Source organism: Nomascus leucogenys, unplaced genomic scaffold (genome assembly GCF_006542625.1).
Source record: "Nomascus leucogenys isolate Asia unplaced genomic scaffold, Asia_NLE_v1 000523F_271578_qpd_obj, whole genome shotgun sequence".
Classification (NCBI taxonomy): domain Eukaryota; kingdom Metazoa; phylum Chordata; class Mammalia; order Primates; family Hylobatidae; genus Nomascus; species Nomascus leucogenys.
The window spans coordinates 73,576-96,259 of NW_022097213.1; the positions used below are offsets into that span (position 1 = coordinate 73,576).

Sequence of the window (22,684 nt, forward strand, 5' to 3'; positions counted from 1 at the left end):
TACCATAGAGCTGCTGAGAGAATGGACTCTGCAGTTGTACCACCAACAGCCAAATCCCGGGCCTATTACCCATGCTGTGTGACACTGGATAAGTTATTTGGGTAAGTTATTGTCTTCTGTTCTCTCTTCTGTAAAATGGAAATAAAAGTTATACAAGGTTGCAGAGGGACTAACTGGGATAAATAGGTAGGATCAGGTAGGATTTACATATGGGAAAAGAGAAAGCAAATATATTCTCTTCAGATAAAAGACACTGAGCAGGAAAGTGTGGGATTCAGGAAAGGGTACCACGTAAATAAAGTCCAGAGGGCTCTGCTTCCCAATACATCTGCTCTCTTCGCCCTTAACAGGGTGAATCTGAAGTCTCTATAGTTTATTGTGTACTTCCAAGCACTAGCAAACGTTCTCATCTGTTTGAACTCTGCAAATGTGTTCCTAGAGATGTTTCCTCTGAAAGGAAAAATCTTGTTCTTGTATAACAACTGAAGGTTTGTATTCTTCTATTTTCCAGATATTGTCTAATTGTAAATGAACTACCAAGCAACTGTTAAAGGAAAGTAGTATAGAATCATATGGATGCTCAAGGTTGCCAGCTAATAAAATGTCTTAATTTGCTTGCTTCTTTAAAAACTCCAACTTACCTTTGAAACTATCAGCCTGTTGTTCAACGGACTCTCGTACCATTTTCCAAAAGCAGTCTGATACTGCAAGGCTTAAATTTCTTGTAGTCACTTGGTGTGCCTTTAGCATGCTTGTCCTATTAAAAAAAATAACAAGAGCTAAACTATATTAAAATGACAAAAAGGACAACACTACCACCAAGTCTGTGAATGTGCTTGCTAACAGCCACTCTTACCTTTTATACCAGCGCTGTTTAATCAAAATTTATGTGATGAGGGAAAACATTCCAATATGGTAGCTACTGGCACACTGGATTACTGAGCCCTTGAAATGTGTGGCTAGTTTAACTGAGGAACTGTATTTTTAATTTTATTGAATTTTAACTAATTTAAATTTAATGTTATATTTTATTATTATTATTTTTTTGAGCTGGAATCTCGCACTGTCGTCCAGGCTGGAGTGCAGTGGCGTGATCTTGGGTCACTACAACTTCTGCCCCCAACCCCCTCGGGGTTCAAGCGATTCTCCCTCCTGAGTAGCTGGGGTTACAGGTGCCCACCGCCATGCCCAGCTAATTTTTTTTTTTATTTTTAGTAGAGCTGGGGTTTCACCATGTTGGACAGACTGGTCTCAAACTCCTGACCTCGAGTGATCTGCCCGCCTTGGCCTCTGAAAGTACTGGGATTACAGGCATGAGCCACCATGCCTTTAAAAAGAACATGAAGAAAGCCATCTTCCAAAAATTAATTTAATTCCAACTAATTTAAACTTTAATAACTACACAAAACTAGTGATACCACATTAGACAGCACAGTTCTACGTGTTGTCAGCGCACTCCCAAAGCATGTAAGATTATGGTTTGCAAGAACTATCTTGACTTACCATACTAACCTAGGAACAAACACACTTTTCTATTTCCAGAAACTCGACATATAAAGTTTTAGTATACAGTAATACAACTGGCCTTTAGCTCTTTTTGCTTATCTTATCTCCTGTCAATATCTGTCTAGGGATACTTCTTTGACAACCCCACTCCAACCTTCCCTAATACTGTAAGAGAAATATGTACACATATTTAAAAGTGAAAGTGTCAATTTTCTAAAACCACTTTATAAGTAAAATAAAGTAAGAGGCAGATATCTATGTTGTCTTTTGGTGCCCACATCCAAGGAAGCATGCCAGTATGTATTGTACCATGTGATAAACTGCTCTCAATTCTGTCAAAAAGTAGCTAAGGACTTGTTTATTAGATACAGTTCACTATTTGGGAAAAATCCTAGAAATCCGATGTTAAACTAATGGTTATAAAACCTGATCTTTTAAGTGAAAACAGTTCGATTTAAGCTACTCTCCTACTGTAAAATGTTTAAACGTTTTAACAAGATACCTACTTCAGGAGCTTTGAATTCTGAAAAAACTCTTCTTCATATTCTCTTATAGCTTCAATGCTTTCAGAGCTGTTCCCTGGGGAAGAATGATGGTCAAATTTTCACCAACAAAATTACTCTTTATTATTTGAAAACAACATAAACTAAAAATAAGTTATTATAATCCATCTTTGCATACCTTTTCCTGTTACAACAGCAAAATAACCTAAAGCTTTCATTGGGAAGAGCTTTCCTTCAATTATCTGCTGAATCTATTTTTAAAAGTGGGAAAAATTAATGTGAGATATAGTTTACATAAGTTTTAAAAGCATAATATACAATTTAGAAAGTAAAATAATGCTATACATGTATATAGTTAAATAAATCTGCACAAAAGCATTTAAAATGTTTTTCCATTGCTATTTGAAAAAAATACACTTAATTTTACTATATTGAAAATGTATTATTAAAACACACATATCGAAAACCTGGAATGATGTGTAGTTCTTTAAAGTCAGACAGACCTTAGTTTGAATTCCTGCTCTGCTGCCTAGCAGTTATGCGACCTTAAGTAAACAACTTAATTTTTTTCAAAAAGGTTGGTGAGATTATGGGACAATATGATACAGTGCCAGGCATGAAGCACTCAATAAATGGTAGCTATTATTATTTTTCCATACTCTCTTCAAATATCTAAATTCTAACCAAGCTGGATTGTCTTCTTTTACTCCTTCCTCCCCTGCCACCTTCTTCTTTAATATTTGGATTCACTGATTCTCAACCCTTTTAGAATCAAAAATCCATTTCTAAACGTGATAAAAAAAAAAAAAAAAACCATAGACTATGTACCCAGAAAAATGCATATTTGCACAGAGACCTTTCACATATGTTAGAGTTTCTACCCCCTGAAGCCCATTCAGATTAATAATGGGATGAGAATCCCTCCTTTAAGACAAGTTACACCTAAGCTAATGCTGACTCTTTTATACAAAAAGGACTGAAATAAGCTTCAGTTGCATCTCAGAAGAAATATAAACTCACTATCCTAGAGTTGAAAGAAATGAAAGGAATGAAGAAAGATGGGGAGGAGACCACAGAAATTTGTTTCTACCTCACTTCTCCCCTTCTCCATGTCAGAACCATCAATACCATGGCAGGCCTTACCCTTAAAAAGAAGGCAGAGCAGAGGTTATGGTGGCTACCTAGAAAAGGGTTAACACAGCAGGCCTGAGACTACTATCCTTAAAAAGGCCTGCCTGCCTTTGGCTGGTATCTGAAAACTTAACTGGTAAACAGTTCCCTACACTGATATAAACCTCTCCCTATATAACAGTGGCTCACTACTCAAGTAATGTGGTTTAATTGTAACATATGCTTTCCCTTTGGGAGTATGAAATAATTTTGGTCCATGAGGATGCCGAAACGACTAACCTCCAATGAAAACCTTAGGAGCTGAGTCTCTAACAAGCAGCTTGTTGCTGGAGGAATTAAATGTGCCCTGTGTGAGTCTACCGGGAGTGAACTAGTGGAAACGTGAGCCTGGTTTCCTTCAGACTTTCATATCATGTACCATTTCCTTTTGTGATTTGCTTTATCCTTTCATTGTAATAAATCTTAGTTGTAAGGTGTTCTTTTTTTTTTTTTTTTAAATAACAAATCCCTATCACAGCTGGAGCTTTTACAAAGAATCTATTCTCTCAACAAAAAATTTGACCTCACCCTGCTTGGACTGGCTACATTTTTCTCTGCCAGGTCTACTTTAGTCAAAACGAATATGGTTCTCCTTCCATGAGGGTCCATTTGACTGACCAAGTCTGTAACAATACTGCGTTCAGCATCCACAGATCCATCTGAAGAAAATAAAAAAATGACACTGTGGAATTTTAAGCTGTAAAGTAGACTTTTAAAACTTAGCACAAAGTATACCCCTGTGTCTACATTATAGCAAGAAAGATTTTAATACATTTACGTTATTTACTAAAAAGAAATCCTAGCCAATAAAAATTTCAATGATGCTTATGTAAAATTTATCAAAATAATTTCAACTTTAATTTAATTTACTAATAAAATGAATACGAAGAGAAGGCAAAAGTGCATTTATCTTGTATGTTTACATAACACAAACTATTTAATGCAAAGCTTGGATTGCTAAAGAAGAAAACATATCAGTACATTAAAATCTTTCGATATGATTTACCTTGAATACATAGTATGATGGCATTAGGATTCTGCATGTAAGCTTTGCTGATACTGAAAATAGTTTCCTTTGTGTCAGGAGCCATGCCTGATGTCACAGTCTTAAAGAAAAAGGTTTTAAATGTCATTATAAATGCTTCACACAATAGGAATAAAATAAAATACATGTTTTGTATATACTTACATTAATCACACCTGGTAAGTCAACAAGCACCATCCTCTGTAGTCCAGGGCCTTTTACATTTAAGGATATGGTCTACTCAGGAAAAATAAAAATAAAATAATGCTAAATTTTGGGGGGAATTTGTTAAGAATTTTTTTTGGTGAAATACATTCTGAAAATTCTATATCTCATCCATTCAGATAAGATGTTCACAAAAATGGTATTCTTTCTCTGATCCTAAAAGTAATTATTCTGGAAAATTACCCACAAAATGATACATTATTTGGAATTTTTTTTAAAAAGCTCTACATATCTTGGAACAGCAGCAATCTAAACATCAATACCAAGATTATGATTTATTTGAAATCATAAACATTTAATTTCCATAAAATGTGACTGAAATGAATTGCAGCCCTTACCTCAGGGCTAACGGTACAGCCTTCTTTCACATTTTTCCTCATTCGAAGTTCTATTTCATGTCTTAATGCTGCAAGCTAATGGAAAACACAAAATCCTAAGAAAATCTAAGAAAATCTTAATTCACAAATATTCTTTCACTGTCTTTTATAAGCTCATCCGGGTTATAAAATTACACATAGCAACCTTAGATGAACTTTACTTACATCTTCTTCTTTGGTAAGATCAAACTCCCGAGAACTATCTTTAAATAGGGCCACATGGTGAGGACCTTCACTGAGAGTCACCTGATAGTAATAGAAAACTGAGATGTAATGATGTATTTATAAGTAATATTAATTCCCACAGCCCTTATGTGGTCTAGACAGGGCGACTGCATTGCACAAATCCAAGAGTCCCTTCACACTACTGCTGGTGCACCCCCTGAAGCTGTCAACATGGTAGTTCTGAGACGACAATAATTTTGTATTTGTATTGTTTGTATATATGTCATACATGTTGTGATTTCCCAACAAGAATGCTGGTTCCTTTATATCGCTTATGACCTAAAATGCTGCTGCCTCTTTCTTTCCCCAGTCAATGCTATACACAGCACTAAGCCCAAAATCATCTCTCTAAAACTTGAAACACTAAAAGAAAACCTTGCATTTAACCTCAAAGATGAATTTAGGTAAAGGACAATTCATTCATTCAACCTCTATAGAGAGTGAACTATGCATCAGGTGTTGCAGGTGGGGAAACACAGAGCTGACTGTCCCGGTTTTAGACCTCATTACATGCTGGGAGAAATAGACACAGACATAATAGAAGAGAGTGACAAAACCTAGGGTGCCACAGAAGAGAATGGAACTGATGATAAGGGAGCTATGACAGGCTTCACTCAAGGAGTGATATTTGGGTAAGAAATTTTGTTTTGTTTGTTTTTTTTGTTTGTTTTGAGACGGAGTCTCATTCTGTCGCCCAGGCTGGAGTGCAGTGGCGTGATCTCGGCTCACTGCAACCTCCACTTCCCGGTTTCAAGTGATTCTCCTGCCTCAGCCTCCCGAGTAGCTGGGATTACAGATGCCCGCCATCACGCCTGGCTAGTTTTTTGTATTTTTAGTAGAGACAGGGTTTCGCCATGTTGGCCAGGCTGGTCTTGAACTCTTGACCTCAGGTGATGCACCCTCCTCAGCCTCCCAAAGTGCTGGGATTACAGGCATGAGCCACCGCGCCCAGCCAAGAAATGTTATAGCAATGTATATTAACAGTCAGTGGTTTCACAAGAACTTCTAAACGCCTAATTGACACTTTTCTAGCTTCTCTCTAGTCATTTTACTTTAAAAATACAATTCCTTCTACTGAGATTAGCTAAACAGGCTAAATTAAAAAACAAGAAACAGCTCTTTGAAAGCTGTTCAGCTATTTCCATCAGAGGATTTGCTGATTTGTAGCACATGGCAAAGGCCCAAGAGAAAAACTTAAAATGTATAGCAGTTTCACTGGGTTGAGTAGACAAGATTGGAATTCCGAGTTATCAAGCAGTCACGTCTTAAGGTGCCACAATCCCAAAGAAAAATGAACTGCAGAAATAAACCTCCAAAACAAAACCCAACATCCTGTGCACAGTTTCCTTTCACAGCTTTCACATATTAAGAAACCAAGCAGAAAGAAGCTGCTAAGGAGGTTAAAATGCTAAGCTGGGATGTTGGCACTTTCACTGCTCTGGGGAAACAAAAAACTGGAATTCAGGGTTGGTCAAGGAGAAGCTCTAGTAAACAGTAAGGGACTAATGACAAACCGGAACGAGACCAGCCTCATCTGTTTCAAGGAAACCTGTTCACACCCTGCCTGCCAGGGTGTTAATTAATTCCTTCTTGAAGTATCATCCACAGCTTCTACAATTAGGGTGCTAGTAACAATGTAAAAGGTAGGTTTCTTTCCCATGTTTTTACAACTGATTATTGAACAGGATATGAGGTGTAGTCTGAGGTTCATTTTGTTTTTATCTCTAGGTTAGATGTACCCCAAATTCCCATCGATAGTAAAATGGATATGTAAAGTCTGGTACATGCACACAGTACCACACACAGAACTAGTAACCCATAACACGATTCAATCCATAGCTAGACCCACGAAAGTGCAATCTGGATGAATCACACTAGGCTGCCCATATCCTGTTGCACTTGTAAACAGATTTCATTTCTTGAAGATTTCAGCATCAGCCTCACTGTCTTTCTCCCACTATTCTTGCCATAATTCTTGGTAATTTCAATCTTCCCATTATTCTACACCTACCCCCACCAGCTGAACATGAAAAAAACAAAACACAATCATAATGATTCATTTAAAATTTATGTCGACAGAACTGAAAGGGACTTCAGTCCAACTCAGTAATCCTAATATCACTTGACTTTCACCACTGATTCACTCCTAGAGTCACCACAATCTGTTAAAAGACTTCGCTTGTTCTTCCTGCCTCAGTCTTTAATCTCTTCTCCTTTCTAATTAACAGCTGATCATCTGGCTTAGTATTTCACTGAGTAAGCAGAAGCAATCAGAAGGAAACTTCCACACGTTCCCCTTTCTTGCCTCCACTGGTGAATTCAATGACTGGTTTCTATGTTCGCCTTCCTTGATGGATCAGCAGCATGTGACCTCACTGAGCACTCCCTCCTCCTCCATATTTTCTTTTTGTTTACCTGACTTTGAGCGCACTGCCCTGCTCTGCTTTGCCTCTTACTATACTGGTTGGGCCTTCACACATTCCTTTGTTATTTTCTCTTCCCTCAACATCTTAATGTTCAGAGTGCCCAGAATATACTGCTTGCTTCTGTGTCTTCTCTCTACTCACTCCCTTGAAGATCTTCTCCAGTAAGATCATGACTTTAAATACTACTTTTAGATAGTTGATCATGACTCCTAAATACATGTCTCTGGCCCAGACGTCTGTCTAAACTTGCATACCCAACTGCTTGTTATCACCACTCAGCAAGTCCAAAATGGAACTCCTGATCTTCTTCCCCCAAACCTGATCCACTGACAGACTTCCATGCAAACTACATCCTTTAATTTGTTCAGGCTAAAGACCCTGGAGCCATCATTGATGATTGACACTCTCTCTCTTTCTCCCCATTGCTTTTCTTCTCTCCCCTCTCCATATCAAACCTGTCAAGAAATCCTGTTAATTCTACCTTTAAAATACATTTGTAATCTATCCATTTCTTACCACTTTCACTGCTACTTCCCTAGCCCAAGTATCACCTGGATACTCCAGTAGCCTGGACTCCCTGGTTCTACATCTTGGCTACAACTATTTTCAAAAGAGCAGCCTTTTAAAAGGCACTGTTGTTACTTTGCTCGAAATCCTGCACTGGCTCTCCATATTACTTAAAATAAAACGGAGGTCTGTACAATGGCCTATAAGGCCTTATTGATCTGTTCCTCCCTGCTCTTCATTATTCCTCTAACGTCATCATTTGCCCCGACCATGGCTAGCTCTTCACCCCGACCTGACCACACAGGCCTCTGTGTTGTTCCTTGAACACGACAGCCGCACAACCACCTCAGAGGCTTTGCATCAGCTATTCTCCTTGCTGAACACAGGATATCCTCAGGACTACTCCCTCACTTTCTGCAAATCTTGGTTCAAATGCCACCTTATCAATGCAATCTATGAATACTCTGGGGCACCCCCATTCTCCTTGCCTGGTTCTGCTTTTTCTTTTTGTACAACACTATTGCCTTCTAACATACTATACAGTTATGTATTATATTTATTATCTATTGTCTGTCTCCCTCTACTAGAACATACCGTCCATTATGGCAAGGATCTTCTTTGTTGTTGCTGTTTACCAACATATTGCCTAGAATGCTGCTAGTACATATTAAGCATTCTGTCAGTATCTGTTCAATGAAAGACTCTGCAGCCCCATACCTTCTTCCTGTGACCATGGAGAAATTGTCAGTGCTCCTAGATATGGACTAGTACACCAAGTCACAAGCTCCTTCACCTCGGTAACTTTGCTCTTGCAATTTTCCCTCTCCCTTGCATCATTTCCCTCCCTTTCTTAGATCATTATAATCGGCATATAAACATCTTTAACCCTTTTCCCACTTGCTCTGACAATATTTGCCAGCAGTGCTTGCAGCTGCAGCATTTGCCCCAAACATAACTCTGCCGTAAAATATCTCGCTTTTATGATTATTTTCACATAGCTCTAGTATACTGACTTTGGAAACAAAAGACATCATTCTATTTCAAGCATTCTGTTTTTAGTAACGGTATGACCATTTACAAAATACAGTAATTTTCAATAGTTGAAAATGTCAAATCCTAGAAAATGCAGAATTCCTATGTATGATGTTTACATCATTCTCAAAAAGTTGTTGGCCGAAGATTAATTTGATAAATCTGACTTTTAAAAAACAGACATTCTGATGATTGAGACGATTCTGATGTTAGTACTGTTTAGAAATAACTCTAAGAACAGTTTTTATATTTTATTTTCACATTGAAAATTAGTCAGATTTGCTTCAGCTTCAGAGAGTGTGTTTACGTAAAATTAAATGAGCATTGGTGTTGAGCTGCACTTTTTTTTTCTAAACAGGAAAAGGGTTAAAAACCTTCCCTTAATCCAACAATATTCAATTGCTACTGCCTCATTTCTCTGCTCTTTTGTCACAATAAAACTAGAAAATTATCTATATTCATTGACTCCTTAACTTCTCTCTTATCTTATTCAGAACAAAATCCGAAGGCCTCCCAAGTGGGTCTCTGTCATCCTCTGCTACCACTCTCCCCTCACTCAGCTCCTGCCACACTGGCCTCCTGGCTGTGCCTCCTACTGATTTCCACACTAGGGATTATTCCAAACACGATGTATCAATTCTTTCTTTGGTGAAAAGTCTTCATTTCAGCACAATGAACAGGTCTCACTGAAGCAGTTACTCTCCTAGGGAACCTCACTGAGATGGCCTGTTTTCTTACCTTAACTGGCGAACGTGTCATCATCTCCCCAGATCCTCTCGGGAATATTCGAGCTTGGGCAATCATTTCCAACACACTAGTCTTTCCAGCACTCTGATCTCCAACCACAACAACCTTCCCACAAAACAAAGAACACTTATTCATATTTTTCTGATACCAAATTAAAATTAAATCCTATTTGTAATGCTGCTCTGAGTGTTTTAGTCTTTTAAAATTTCTACAGGTGAAAAAGTATTTTAAAATCTGTAAAAAAAATGCTGATTGATACATGTGTGCACACTGAAAATAGGAACAGCAAAACTATAAATGGATAAACTGTTTATAGCCTAATTTTTATTTTAAAAACTTGTGCTAATTTAAACCAGTATTTCTAAATCCAGGTTATCAACTTTCCATAAATCTTTTCCATAGCTAGTTTACTGTTTAAAAACACATTTTCAATTCTATTAAATTTCACACATATGGCTAATTTAATCCACTGTTCAGTATTTAAATATTACTAATATTATGACTATATAAAGCCAAATATCTTCCTTCATAACACATATAGTAACTCATAAATATAATGTACTTATATTTATTAATATTTATAATGAACTAAAATAGTCAAATAATATTGCTTAAGACATTACTTGGAATATACAAGATTATATTTAAAAAAAAGCCTACATCTAGTATGTATATATGTGTATGTGTACATATATACACATAATTTTTAAGAAGCTAAGCTGCTGCTTTTTTTGCTAATTGGCAAGTTCACTATCAATTTTTCACGTACCCGTGGCAAATGATCTTGTGTATTATAACTGGCATCATAATCAGAGAGAACATCAAGAACTTCAGAATACATGTCAATCAAGGATTTCTGTAAAAATTTTAAAAAGTTATAATATAAAACAGTCAAAGTAAAGAAAAAAATATAACAGATATGTCAAGAGAAAAAAGTGATAAATTCGAATTGTTTTTCCATAATCATTGTATCGTTTTCTCAAATTACATAAATACATCTTCATAGTAAAAACTAAAATAGTACAGATTAAAAGTCCATTTCTCATTCAGTTTATTTAGATACAATGATTTAATAAAGTTAATTAATTCAGGATTTCCTAACATTCTAATTAAGTAAGATGGAAATTATTACTTAATACTGATGAGCTAATACTGAATGCAAGAAAAGACCATTAACACCAAAAAGGCAAAATAAGGTGGTCAGGTAACCAACTGACAATGAAATTATTCTTTGCCAAGTTTGAGGCATGCATGAGAGAGAAACAGGAGAGAGGACAGAGAGCACGTGCAAGCAAGCATCTGAATGAAGGATAAACCAGGAAGACTGTTAAACCGGTAAGGGTGGTTAAGTATCCGCTGACAAGTGGGCAGGCTGAAATATGAGTGTAGCAAAAGGGCAAATATCCTGTATCGTTTCTTGCTGTAGAATCAGAGTTGAACGTGGTGCTTTGCATTGCGTGTAACAAGCTTCATGTAATTATTTGAAATTATTACAAATAAATTACAAATTAAAATAATAAAAAAATTATAAATAAATAAATTATATAAATTATATATTATAATAAATTATAAATTATAAATAAATAAATTATAAATAAATAAATTACAAAATAAAATAAATTACTTAAATAAATTACAAAATAAGTAAACTACAAATAAAATAAATTATAAGTAAAATAAATAGGCCTAAAAAAAGGGGTATCATCAAGCATTTAATAATTATGGATAAGTTTTAATGCTAAGGCAGGAGCAAAATGATGCCTTAAGGTTCCTTTCATTTCTTAATCCCTAGAAAAAATTAAATGGCAAGCAACTGCCAATCCACCCACCTAAAAATAAACAAAAAATGTTAATTGCCACTGCATTTTATGAGAGAAAATACTGTTTCTGAGGTAAACTCTACATATGTTAGCACTTGGAAATGACTTTTCTCAGTTCTAAGTGCCACTTGTAAATAGTCATGTTATCTGTTTTGTGCAGTCATGATTTACAGTCAAAGCTACTAATGCATGTTTGTTAAGCTAGAACTGTATTATCTTTGGACCTTGACTACAGAATGTATACACCATGACTTACTGCAGTTTTGCTACATATAAACTCTGCTTACTTATATGAGATTTAAGTTAAATAATTGTTTCAATTCAATTTAGCACATGTGGTTAGTTTGGTGGGAATAGTAAGACTCGATTCATTGATAAATAAGCTTACCAATGTGCTCATGATAATAATACCAGCATGTACTTTTTCAAAAATTCTTTAAAATGCCTAAGAAAGCTCTCCTTAGAAGAAAAGTGTTAATTTTTTTAAAAACTGAAGAAAATGGTCTAATCATTCACTGGCATACAAGTAAAGCAATGATGATAAGTCACTTACATGTCCATCAATTAACAATTCTGATTTTATATAAAATTTTATGTAAAAGTTAAGCCTAGAAATAAACTAGATATTTCAGAAAAATAAACTGATTCACGTGAAATAGCTCTTAAAAGTGTAAAGATTTTATGGGCATAGTATAAAACAAGTATTTGGAGACTACAACTTTTAAAATGTCTTAATACAGGAAGAGACCCTCCATCCTCCAAGGACATTAGATTAGAAAGGATGACAGCACACTTTACAGCTCCTTAAAAACTGGTACTGATGAACACACAATGTTAAGCGGTAAAATTTTGAGATTAAACAAGATAAACTTAGAATACCTTAAGCTTTCTATGATGAATGCCTTTGTCATCTTTCTGCAATACTAATTTTCTCAATTCTTTGTTCTCCTTTTCTAATCGTTCCAAAATTCTCTGATACTTTAACTGCAACAAAATAATAAGTGTAACTATATAAGAAAAAGATGGGTTATCAAATAGTATTAAGTCTAAATTAAAATCTTCCAAAATCTTGAAGTCATATCTCCTATTTAAAATGTATTACATTTTAAAAGCATCTAGAAAACATCGGGAATAAAATAAACAATGACTATTATCTCTTACAAACAGTGGAAATCATTGTAATTTTCTATCATAATTAATAATTTCATTTGGAAAATTCCTTGCTACTCACATTGAAAAAATTATTTTGAAATAGTAAAAATGTAAGAATTAAAAAAGCAGTTCTTAAGTACATTCTAAAAGGGAATATTTCCTATTATATCAAAATTTTAAGTCTTCACATTACAGGGCCATTTAACACAAATTCAAATTCTTCCCTTTCTTGACATTATTTTAGGTTTTAATTAAGATGCTATAAAATAATAACAGCTAGCAGTACCCAAGCATGCATTATGTGACAGACTCATTAGTAAGTGTTGCAAATGCATTAACTCCCTTAGCCTTCACAAAAACCCCATAAAGCAGGAATTACACAGACTAGGAATAAAGAGCGAGGAATATCTGAGAGCCTGACCAAGGTTGCCTGGTAGAGGAGCAGGGTTTTGAATAGAGGTCTGTCAGAGGCTCAAACTCTTCTATGTTTTGTTATGTTTCCATGTCCAGAGATAATATATTAATATTTAAAAGTATGATATAGGCTGGGCGTGGAGGCTCACGCCTGTAATCCCAGCACTTTGAGAGGCCGAGGCAGACGGATCACGATGCCAAGAGATCGAGACCATCCTGGCCAACATGGTGAAACCCTGTCTCTACTAAAAATTAGCCAGGCGTCGTGGCGGGCGCCTGTAGTCCCAGCTGCTAGGGAGGCTGAGGCAGGAGAATCGCTTGAACCCGGGAGGCGGAGGTTGCAGTCAGCCAAGATTGCACCACTGCACTCCAGACTGGCGAAGACAAAAAAAGCTGGAAAGACAAATTAGAAAGGATCAAATTTATTTGAGAAGGAAAATGTGTAGCCAAGCAACTCCTTACAAAAAAAAAAAAAGAAACCAAAAAGAATGATATAAAAACAGATTTTTAAAGAAGACTAATATGTCTAAACAGGTTTTTTTTTGGTAAGTAGTTGCTTATCTACACATTTTCCTTCTCAAATAAATTTGATCCTTTCTAATTTGTCTTCCCAGCTTTTATTTCTTCTCTAAACATTAACAATATAGAGAAAACTATTAAAATAACCCCTTCCTACAACCAGCAGAATGTTTATGTCCAACTTATAATATGCCTTTTATAATAGAAAATATTCCTTATAATTCTTTTAGCTTATTGGAATCTTTCAAGAACAAAGTAATTCACAGGAAATCATGGTTCTATCCTTACAGCAAGTCCAACTCAAGCCAAATTAAAAGACTGCATACATAATTGAACACATACATAGTATGAGACAGGTAGAACTACTGGCTAGACTCTACTATAAACATATTTTTACATAAACTTATTCATTTATATCTAGGAATAGTATATATAACAAAATTCTGGTAGCATCTAAGGATCAGATCTGTGTTGTTTAATATGGCAGCTACTAGCCACATGTAGTTATCAAGTACCTGAAATGTGGCTGGTCTGAAATGAGATTGTGCTGTATGTGTAAAATACCTCATTAATATTTTTTATACTGATCACATGTTGAAATGATACTATCTGGGATAGACTGGGTTAAATATATTATTAAAACGAATTCCACATTTCTTTTAACCCTTTTTAAATGTAAAAATTAAAAATTACACAAGTGGCTTGGATATTTCTATTGGACATCATTGATACAGATAACCCAGTGAATTCTCCATAAGACAGTCTATCAGTGCCTCATGGCTGACAATTACAATTGCATAAATTGAAGGGTTTATATCAAGGGATATATAAGAGGGTAGAATTTCCAGTGGCTCATTTCTTTGTAAACACAAAATCAATTTTGGGGTCTACATTTTCTGGGGATGGAAACATTTTGGTACAGATGTCTACATTTTCTGGGGATGGAAACATTTTGGTACAGATGCCAATTTGCAGCCATCCTGAAGAGATGTGCTATTGGGCTGTCTCTGAAAGCTCTAGAACAATAATTCTCAAACTTTAGAATGCAGCAGAATTACCTTGAGGGCGTTTAAAAACAGATTGCCGAATTTCATCCCAGAGTTTCTGATTCTTCAGTAGGTATGGGATGGGGTCAAGAATGTGCATTTCTTATGTGCTCCAGAGGCTATGCTTTGTGACCAGTGATTCTTACCCCTGGTTGCAGATTGGAATCACCTGGCTAGGAAGCCTTGAAAACATAGATATAGTGCTCTTTCTAGAGCACAGTTGGGTCTAGCATATAGTGAGGTTTGAGACTCAATAAATAGATACCAAAGAAACCTGGGACTCAAAACATAATACTGACTGATTATCCCTAATTCAAAAATCTGAAATCCAAAACACGCTGGCCCCAAGCATCTCAGATAAGAGATACTCAACTTGTAGCTGTTTCACTTTTTCACAAAAAAGAGATCCAAGATTAACTTTTTCTTTTTCTTTTCTTTTTTTTTTCTTCCAGACAAGGTCTTGCTCTATTGGCCAGGGAGCAATCATGGCTCACAGTAGCCTTGACCTCCTGGGACTCAAGTGATCCTCCTGCCTTAGCCTCTCAGCTGCTGGGACTACAGGCACAAACCACCACACATGGCTAATTTTTTAAAAATTTTTTGTAGATACGGGGTTTCTCCGGGTTGCCCAAGCTGGTCTCAAACTCCTGGGCTCAAGCGATCCTCCTGCCTCAGCCTCCCAAAGTGCTGGGATTACATGCATGACCCACCATGCCCAGCTGATAGTAACTCTTTGAACTTTAAAAAATAAGTTAATTAATGCATGTCAGTGTCACCTACATAGAAAAACTGATGATTGAGTGATAGGGTAATTTTTTTTTTTTTTTTTTTGAGATGGAGTCTCGCTCTGTCGCCCAGGCTGGAGTGCAGTGGCGCCATCTGGGCTCACTGCAAGCTCCGCCTCCTGGGTTCACGCCATTCTCCTGCCTCAGCCTCCCGAGTAGCTGGGACTACAGGCACCCACCACCCCACCTGGCTAATTTTTTGTATTTTTAGTAGAGAAGGGTGGTTTCACTGTGTTAGCCAGGATGGTCTCGATCTCCTGACCTCGTGATCCACCCGCTTCGGCCTCCCAAAGTGCTGGGATTACAGGCATGAGCCACCGCACCCGGCTGTGATAGGGTAATTTTGTACTAGAATGTTACCTACTCATTACATTGCTCAAAATACGTCCTTAAAGTAATAATTTTATCACCAACTATAAGAAAATAGCTTTTCTAAGCAGTGCCAGAAAGAGCTTTAGATAAGCATTGTCTGACTGCTTTCAGACTTGCGAAGCAAAGTAAAAGTTTCCTGAGAGTCCACTAGAACGATGTGGTAGACTCAACTCAAATTTCTTTAACTGTATTAGCTGATCAATGTAAAAATAAAAGCATAAGTTTATACAAGGTCAAGCCACTTTCTCCCTTTTGGGCATAAGATTCACTCAAAATAGGTTTTTACATATAAATGAGTTAACTCCATACTTATCTAGTTCTGTCTTTATTCCTTATTTCTCAATTAGCTTTTACATCTATCGATAATAAGGTTCTATCATTAAACATTCCAAATTTTGCTCTGTTGAAAAAATAAATGTCCATATCACCAAAGTTATATTCGAATATAATTTTTAAAAGTCCCTAGTTTTTCTTAGTCATCGCGATTACCTGAGTGTGCAGAAGTTCTTCCTGAAGTTGGTCAATTTTCTCTTTGTCTGACACCTAAATGTTTAAAATAATTTTAGTTGAATAGAATTAGGTTTATTCAGAATGTACAGCAAGTTAAATTTTTTTGATAAGTATTGAGAGTTAAAAACAACTGACTTTATATGCATATTTAATCAAAGTAATTTTAAATCAAGTGATTTAAGAAAGTAAAAATACCTGTATTTATCAATAAAAATGGTTCACCAAAATTTTACATTGAGAAACAAAAACCTTAAAAGGCAATCATTTTCCTGTTGCTATTCTAGTCATTTCTTATGAAAGCCTAGTTAGAAAAATAAGAGATCAACACATATGGTTACTAAATTCTTCAGAAGTTGTTTTGTACTAAAGCATAGGGACTCATGTTTGGGGAAATAAACCACTGATATCCCTCCAGAAATGTGTTTTGAAAAGTCAAATACATGTTACTATTTACAGCTATTTAAAAAGCTCATTGGTCACAGTGTATCTTATAAGGAAATATTTCTGTATTGTATCCATTTCTGTACCATAAGTAGCGAATTATGTAATAAATGCAAAGAACAAGTTGCATTTTCAGAGATTTAAGTGGAGCCAAATGCTTGCTTTTAAATTCAATTCCAAGGAAAGATCTGCTAACTCGTAATACACAGAATGCATCCATAGCAATGAAGCCAAGTACAGCAACTAAAATTAATTTCAATATAAAACAAAAATAAAATTCACAGGTATTGTGTAAACTACTTCAAATTGTTATTAATGCTAATAATTCTAAAATAAAATATTAAAAACAATTATGTAACAGGTTTTAAAGTAGTCACAATACAATTATAAATACAAAATATAATAATCAAATATAATAAAAATGATGTGATTTATGACGAATTCACATAACTGTGCTTTGACTTCTTGGTAAGAGGCAGAAGTTGTCATCCCAGCCTTTAAAAATAATTGTCTAATTTCTGAAAATCAAAACTTGTAAATATGAACTTATTTCACAGGAGAAAATAGTTAAATCCATATTTCTCTTCATTTAAATCCTTGTTGTTCTTCATTTATTGGTTATTTAAGCAATCACAACACATCATGGCAGCAAATATACATGCAAAAATTTTAAATGATTTGCTTATTGAGGTAGACATTAATAAGTCTTATCCATGCTATGAAGTTATTTTAAGATTTTAATTCCTATTTCTAAATACTTTATCATAATTTTCCCAATTTTTCATTTCAATAATATAGATAACAACCCTTGCTAGAAACAAAAGGTACACTCTTTTTTTCTTTTTTCCTTAAAAGCCTATGCCTAAATAGCTCCAAAAATGATCTGGTAATTAGAAAAAAGATAATGCAAACTTCAATTGTTTTCCCATTTCTGTACAGCAAGCACAGATCTGCTGATAGAAGCTTTTTTTCATTTTGACTGTGTGTGTTTATGTAGGATGGACAAGAATTATAAACAGTCGCCTAAACCGTGAGGAGACAAGCAAGTTGGAGAGGAGCCCACAAACTAAAGAACAGAATCTTGAAAGCCAGTGAAGAAAGAAAGAATTCCACATTACGATCATGTGGCCATCACACCGTAACAGTGTGGTCACAAAAAATTGTTATGTGGATTTAATTTCCAATTCATTTTAAAAGGTACTTTGATTTACTTTGTTCCATTAAATATTTATCCAACTGTAGCTAAATTAGTGTGAAATGTATAAACTGTATTAGTATAAATTGTTTTAGTTTTAAATGTAAATACTGACTTCATGCAATATATCCTAAATTATTATAGAAAATCCAGCATTACTTGACATCTGGGGCAATAACTTAAAAACTAATACAATTAAACAGAAAAGTTAGGATGTTCAGTATAAGCCGAGGGCTACAAAAGGTTAACTTAATTTGGTGAAATAAAAAAGTTATATAAAAAGTTAAAATGATATAAGGTTAGTAGAATATTACAAATATAATTTCTATGCTAGATTAGTAGTATTTAATGATCACAACTGTGAAGATGTTTATACATTTGAATTTTAGGATAAAATGTGTCATTTGCCTTTCCGGTACAAGGAATAACTCACGCATTATTTACCAGCATGTTTCCTCTCCACTTAGTTTAATGGAACATCACAATTAATCATAATGTTATATTAAAAGACAGCTGGCCAGGCGCAGTGGCTGACGCCTGTAATCCCAGCACTTTGGGAGGCTGAGGCAAGCAGATCACCTGAGGTTGGGAGTTCGAGACCGGCCTGACCAACATGAAGAAACCCCGTCTCTACTAAAAATACAAAATTAGCCCGGTGTGGTGGCATCTGCCTGTAATCCCAGCTACTCGGGAAGCTGAGGCAGGACAATCACTTGAACCCGGCAGGCAGAGGTTGCACTGAGCTGAGATAGTGCCACTGCACTCCAGCCTGAACAACAAGAGCGAAACTCCGTCTCAAAAAAAGAGTAAAATAAAAGACAGCTGGTGGTAAAGTAAAATATTAGACCTAATATTTCCTAGGAAACAAGATAAAGACATTTAGATTTATAAAACAAACATTAAAGATTGATGAGATGATAATCTTTACATATTTTCTTAAGAGAATAACACAAGCTATTTTCAATCTGTCACTCTAGGTCTTAACTAGCAATTGGGGTAATTTTGATGTGCTTTACTGATAAAATTCAGCCACTTACAACGAGAACAAGTTCATGCCCTGTTGTTCAATACATTGTTCGCATCATGAAATAAATTTAAAACTCACCCTGACAGAAATGGATATCAATGGTCTTGAAACCAGAGCTTTTCTACAATTCCAGGGCTATGAAACTGATGGAGAAAGAGCGGAATCCTCCGCAGAAATAAGCTAAAGCTGAAAGAGAAAAACCTTTACTAGCTCCTCACAAAACCAAGCCCTAATTTACAAATTTCAAGTATTTCTTCCTATTAAGCCATTGAGGCCATTCTGAAATTCTGAAATACATATATAAAAAGGTCCTATGTATGTGAACATATCCATAGGAGGCAAAACTACCAATGGTAGTTCTAATCTTCTGTCTCTGCTTGAGTTCTTTTGCTGAGAAGATACAGGGAAAATTTATTAGTTGCTACTAATAAGACATCAAAAATGATGATCTACTTAGACTTTCAAGAAGATAAGAGAGAAAAAACAATTAAAAAACAACAAAAAGTACTTGTGGTTTTATGCATCAAGTAAACCTCACATGCCTGGAATGATAAAAATCTCGTGAATTAGGATTTTGATCATGATGGCAGTGAAGAACCGAAAAGTCATCTCGTAGTAACTACAGGGGGAAAGGAGTGGAGGATATTGTAAGGTACAGTCTTTCGGGATAGTAAGAGGGATAATTACACTATAAAAGAGCATAAATTGCTTTTAAAGTCCCATTCACTCCCCCTGAAGGTAACTACGGTGTGGGCAGGAACAAGCCGTGTTTGGTGCTCTACTCAGGGTAAAAAGTCTGGCCAGTCTCTAATTTACAAATTGGGAAAGGGAGATATAAAAGGGTTAAACAGATAACCCAATAAATATCAGAAAGGGGAATAACATCTCTAAGCCCAAATAAAGCTTACTAAAGTAGGCTTAAAATGAACATTAGCTTTCAGCAACGTAGAAAATGAATCAGTATTCATTATGGATATCTCTTGAATTGTCAGATTCAAAAGCTCATCATTAATCTTAAGTCATATCTTAGAATGTTAAATAGCAGGCCTATGGGACTCATTTCAAGTTGTCTTACAAAAAAAACTTAAAAACAACGTGTAACTACAGCTACATTCTTATTTCTAAGTAACATACATGAACGTACTTGCTCCTCTCCCTTCTTTCTGTAACAAAACTAAAGTATGGGTGGCTCAGCCTAAGCATCCAATTTATTAGGCTATTTAAATGATATATTCACAGTATACAGAACAGGGATTGTTAAAGTACCGTTCAAAATAAGTCCTCCTTGGCTTAACACATCGACTTTAATTTAACCAGGGAGGAAACTCACTTCTTTTCTTTTTCTAGCTATGTTTTTGCTCACCGAAGCTAAATATACATAGGAATTGATTCCACAGCCATGGAATTGAGAAAAACCAGGAAGTGATGCTGAAAAAATAAATGAAACTATGGTGAGTACTCTGAAGTATTAACCACCACCAAATGAGATAAGGTTAGCCAGCAGAATTACTGCACTAAATCATAATCTATAATATTGGTTGATTTAAATAGTAGAATGTATAAGAATTACATGACTGAATCTTTTTTCCTGACTAGGGTTTGTATATAACTTCAAAACTTTTCTGATCTAATAAGATGTAACATAATTAGCTGATTTCAAGATCTCAGAGTATAAAGTTCATTACACTTATTTCACTTTGACCTAAAAGTCTCTTCCAAACATGAACTTTGGGATCTACGTTGTAGGATTACCTAACCATCAAAATCGTATTTTTACGGACCTGCTGATTGCACCAACAGCCACATATTGGTATAGACTTACGCTTTTATTGGAATTTGTTCTTTAGCAACCAGAATTACATCAAATTTCCAGTGTTCAAACCCTCAGTGGTCCAAGGTGAAAATTTATTTGTGCTGACTTTGATTAATGTGAAAAATGTACACAATGGTTTGTCAAAGTGTATAAGAACTACATCCTTTTGCACAAAAGTCAAAATAATTTTCTTCTATAAGAATATGAATGTTCCCTGCCCATATACTTTAGCTAAAACAAATAAATAAATGTTATTCTTTAGTGTGAACTGGTCATCTACAGCAATGCTTTTCATTTTAGAAATAAAAACTTGGGGAGCAAGTAGGTAGGTAAGATGCCTACAAACCTAGGGTGACTCAATAACTGGACCATATAAACAGCAACTCCTAATTTTGTTCTAAATATAAATACAGGGACCCTACAGACAACCTAATTTTCAGAAACCAAAATTCCTCTGCTTGAATTTGTTACTTTTGGCTTTTCCTATACTACCCACTCCAGAAAAGTTACATATTTATATGATGCATCTTTTATATTTTTACTTTGTCAGATTAATTTCTTATATTTGGAGTCCATGAACGGATTATGGCGACATGATCTTGGCAGAAATGGCTGATTAGTGTGAAGGTATCGGCAGCCCCCTTAAACCATCCATCACCTTGCGCTTCTGTTGGGCATAGCTCGTGCTATATTGGCCAGCAGCTCTGCGCGCTTCCTCTTCATGCTCTTGAATTTGTTGTTGTAAGAGAATGAGCTCACCAAGCAGACCCTGCCATGAGTTCACAATGAGGAGAAGAGGAAATTGGGGAGGAAAACAATGTTAAACCAAAGGGCGCAACAAAGGAACAGATGTAAGATAGGGAGGGATGGTTAACTTAAAACAGAAATGGAAACTCATTTAAAGCCGTCATACCCTTGGGCTCTGTACTGCATTTCCATTTTCCTCCTCAGTAAATCAGATGTCTCAGAAAAACAAAACAGCATAGTTTAAAAAGTGAAAAGGAAAGTGCAATAATAACTGCTAAATAAAATGAGCCAGATTTATAAAAAATATGCAGAAAAAAATACTGATTTTTTTTTTTTAACAGTGTTGATCTTACTGGTCTAAATTTTCTAATTCTCAATGATGATTCTCTCAGGACTGATTGAAGATCATAATAGCTTACTTACTTATTAAATTATTATTCTTAAGTATTTTTTCTTGATATTTCATTTATTCAAGTAAAGGTCCCTAGGAACAGGTTTCCAGCATCAATTTAATCAAGGTTTTACATTAAGTCATATATTCTATGTGCCTTTGCATACATTTGATTAAAATTTAGGGTTCTTTATTTAAATTAAAAGATAATGTTTCAGGTTGTTTTGATTTCATATATAATATCAAATAACTAGTCTGACCGAATTTTCACTTTTTATGAGCTGTTTTGACAACATTAAATAGAAACAGCCTCTGAGAATACAGCCAAGCACATACAAATTACTAAACAAGTGCTATAAAAAAACACAATTAAGATATGGAGACAATATAGTTATTATGAAATTTTGAAATGAAAACAAAACACAGTTTGGACCTATGCACAAAAAATCACCTTTTCTATTTCTAAAATTCATTCCATTTCATAATTATACTATATTGATACAATTTTTAATACAGGATATTCACATGTGGCATGATACTAAAATACATGTCATTTTCTGCATAGCTTTATTAATTGATGGCCTATTAGATAATCGACCTCAAAAAATGTGGAGGAAAGACAACCAAGATTTGACAATGTTACAGGCCTAATGTTTTCTTAATTAGAAATCCTAAGAAAAGTAAAGTTCTAGTGAATGAGGTAACCATTT

The 22,684-nt window shown here is 35.3% G+C and overlaps 1 protein-coding gene across 1 annotated transcript in view; it reads right to left on the reverse strand.

The window, feature by feature from the left end:
- LOC115834200 (dynamin-like 120 kDa protein, mitochondrial) overlaps positions 1–22,684 on the reverse strand; it is a gene marked incomplete at its 3' end in the record, with an annotated part of 43,683 nt that overhangs the window by 11,169 nt on the left and 9,830 nt on the right. The window contains 13 exon segments of the mRNA XM_030808963.1: positions 642–757; positions 2,013–2,085; positions 2,188–2,260; positions 3,708–3,838; positions 4,186–4,285; positions 4,369–4,440; positions 4,767–4,841; positions 4,971–5,051; positions 9,734–9,847; positions 10,512–10,598; positions 12,442–12,546; positions 16,340–16,393; positions 21,495–21,605. Of these exon segments, the coding sequence (XP_030664823.1) occupies positions 642–757; positions 2,013–2,085; positions 2,188–2,260; positions 3,708–3,838; positions 4,186–4,285; positions 4,369–4,440; positions 4,767–4,841; positions 4,971–5,051; positions 9,734–9,847; positions 10,512–10,598; positions 12,442–12,546; positions 16,340–16,393; positions 21,495–21,605 (1,192 nt within the window).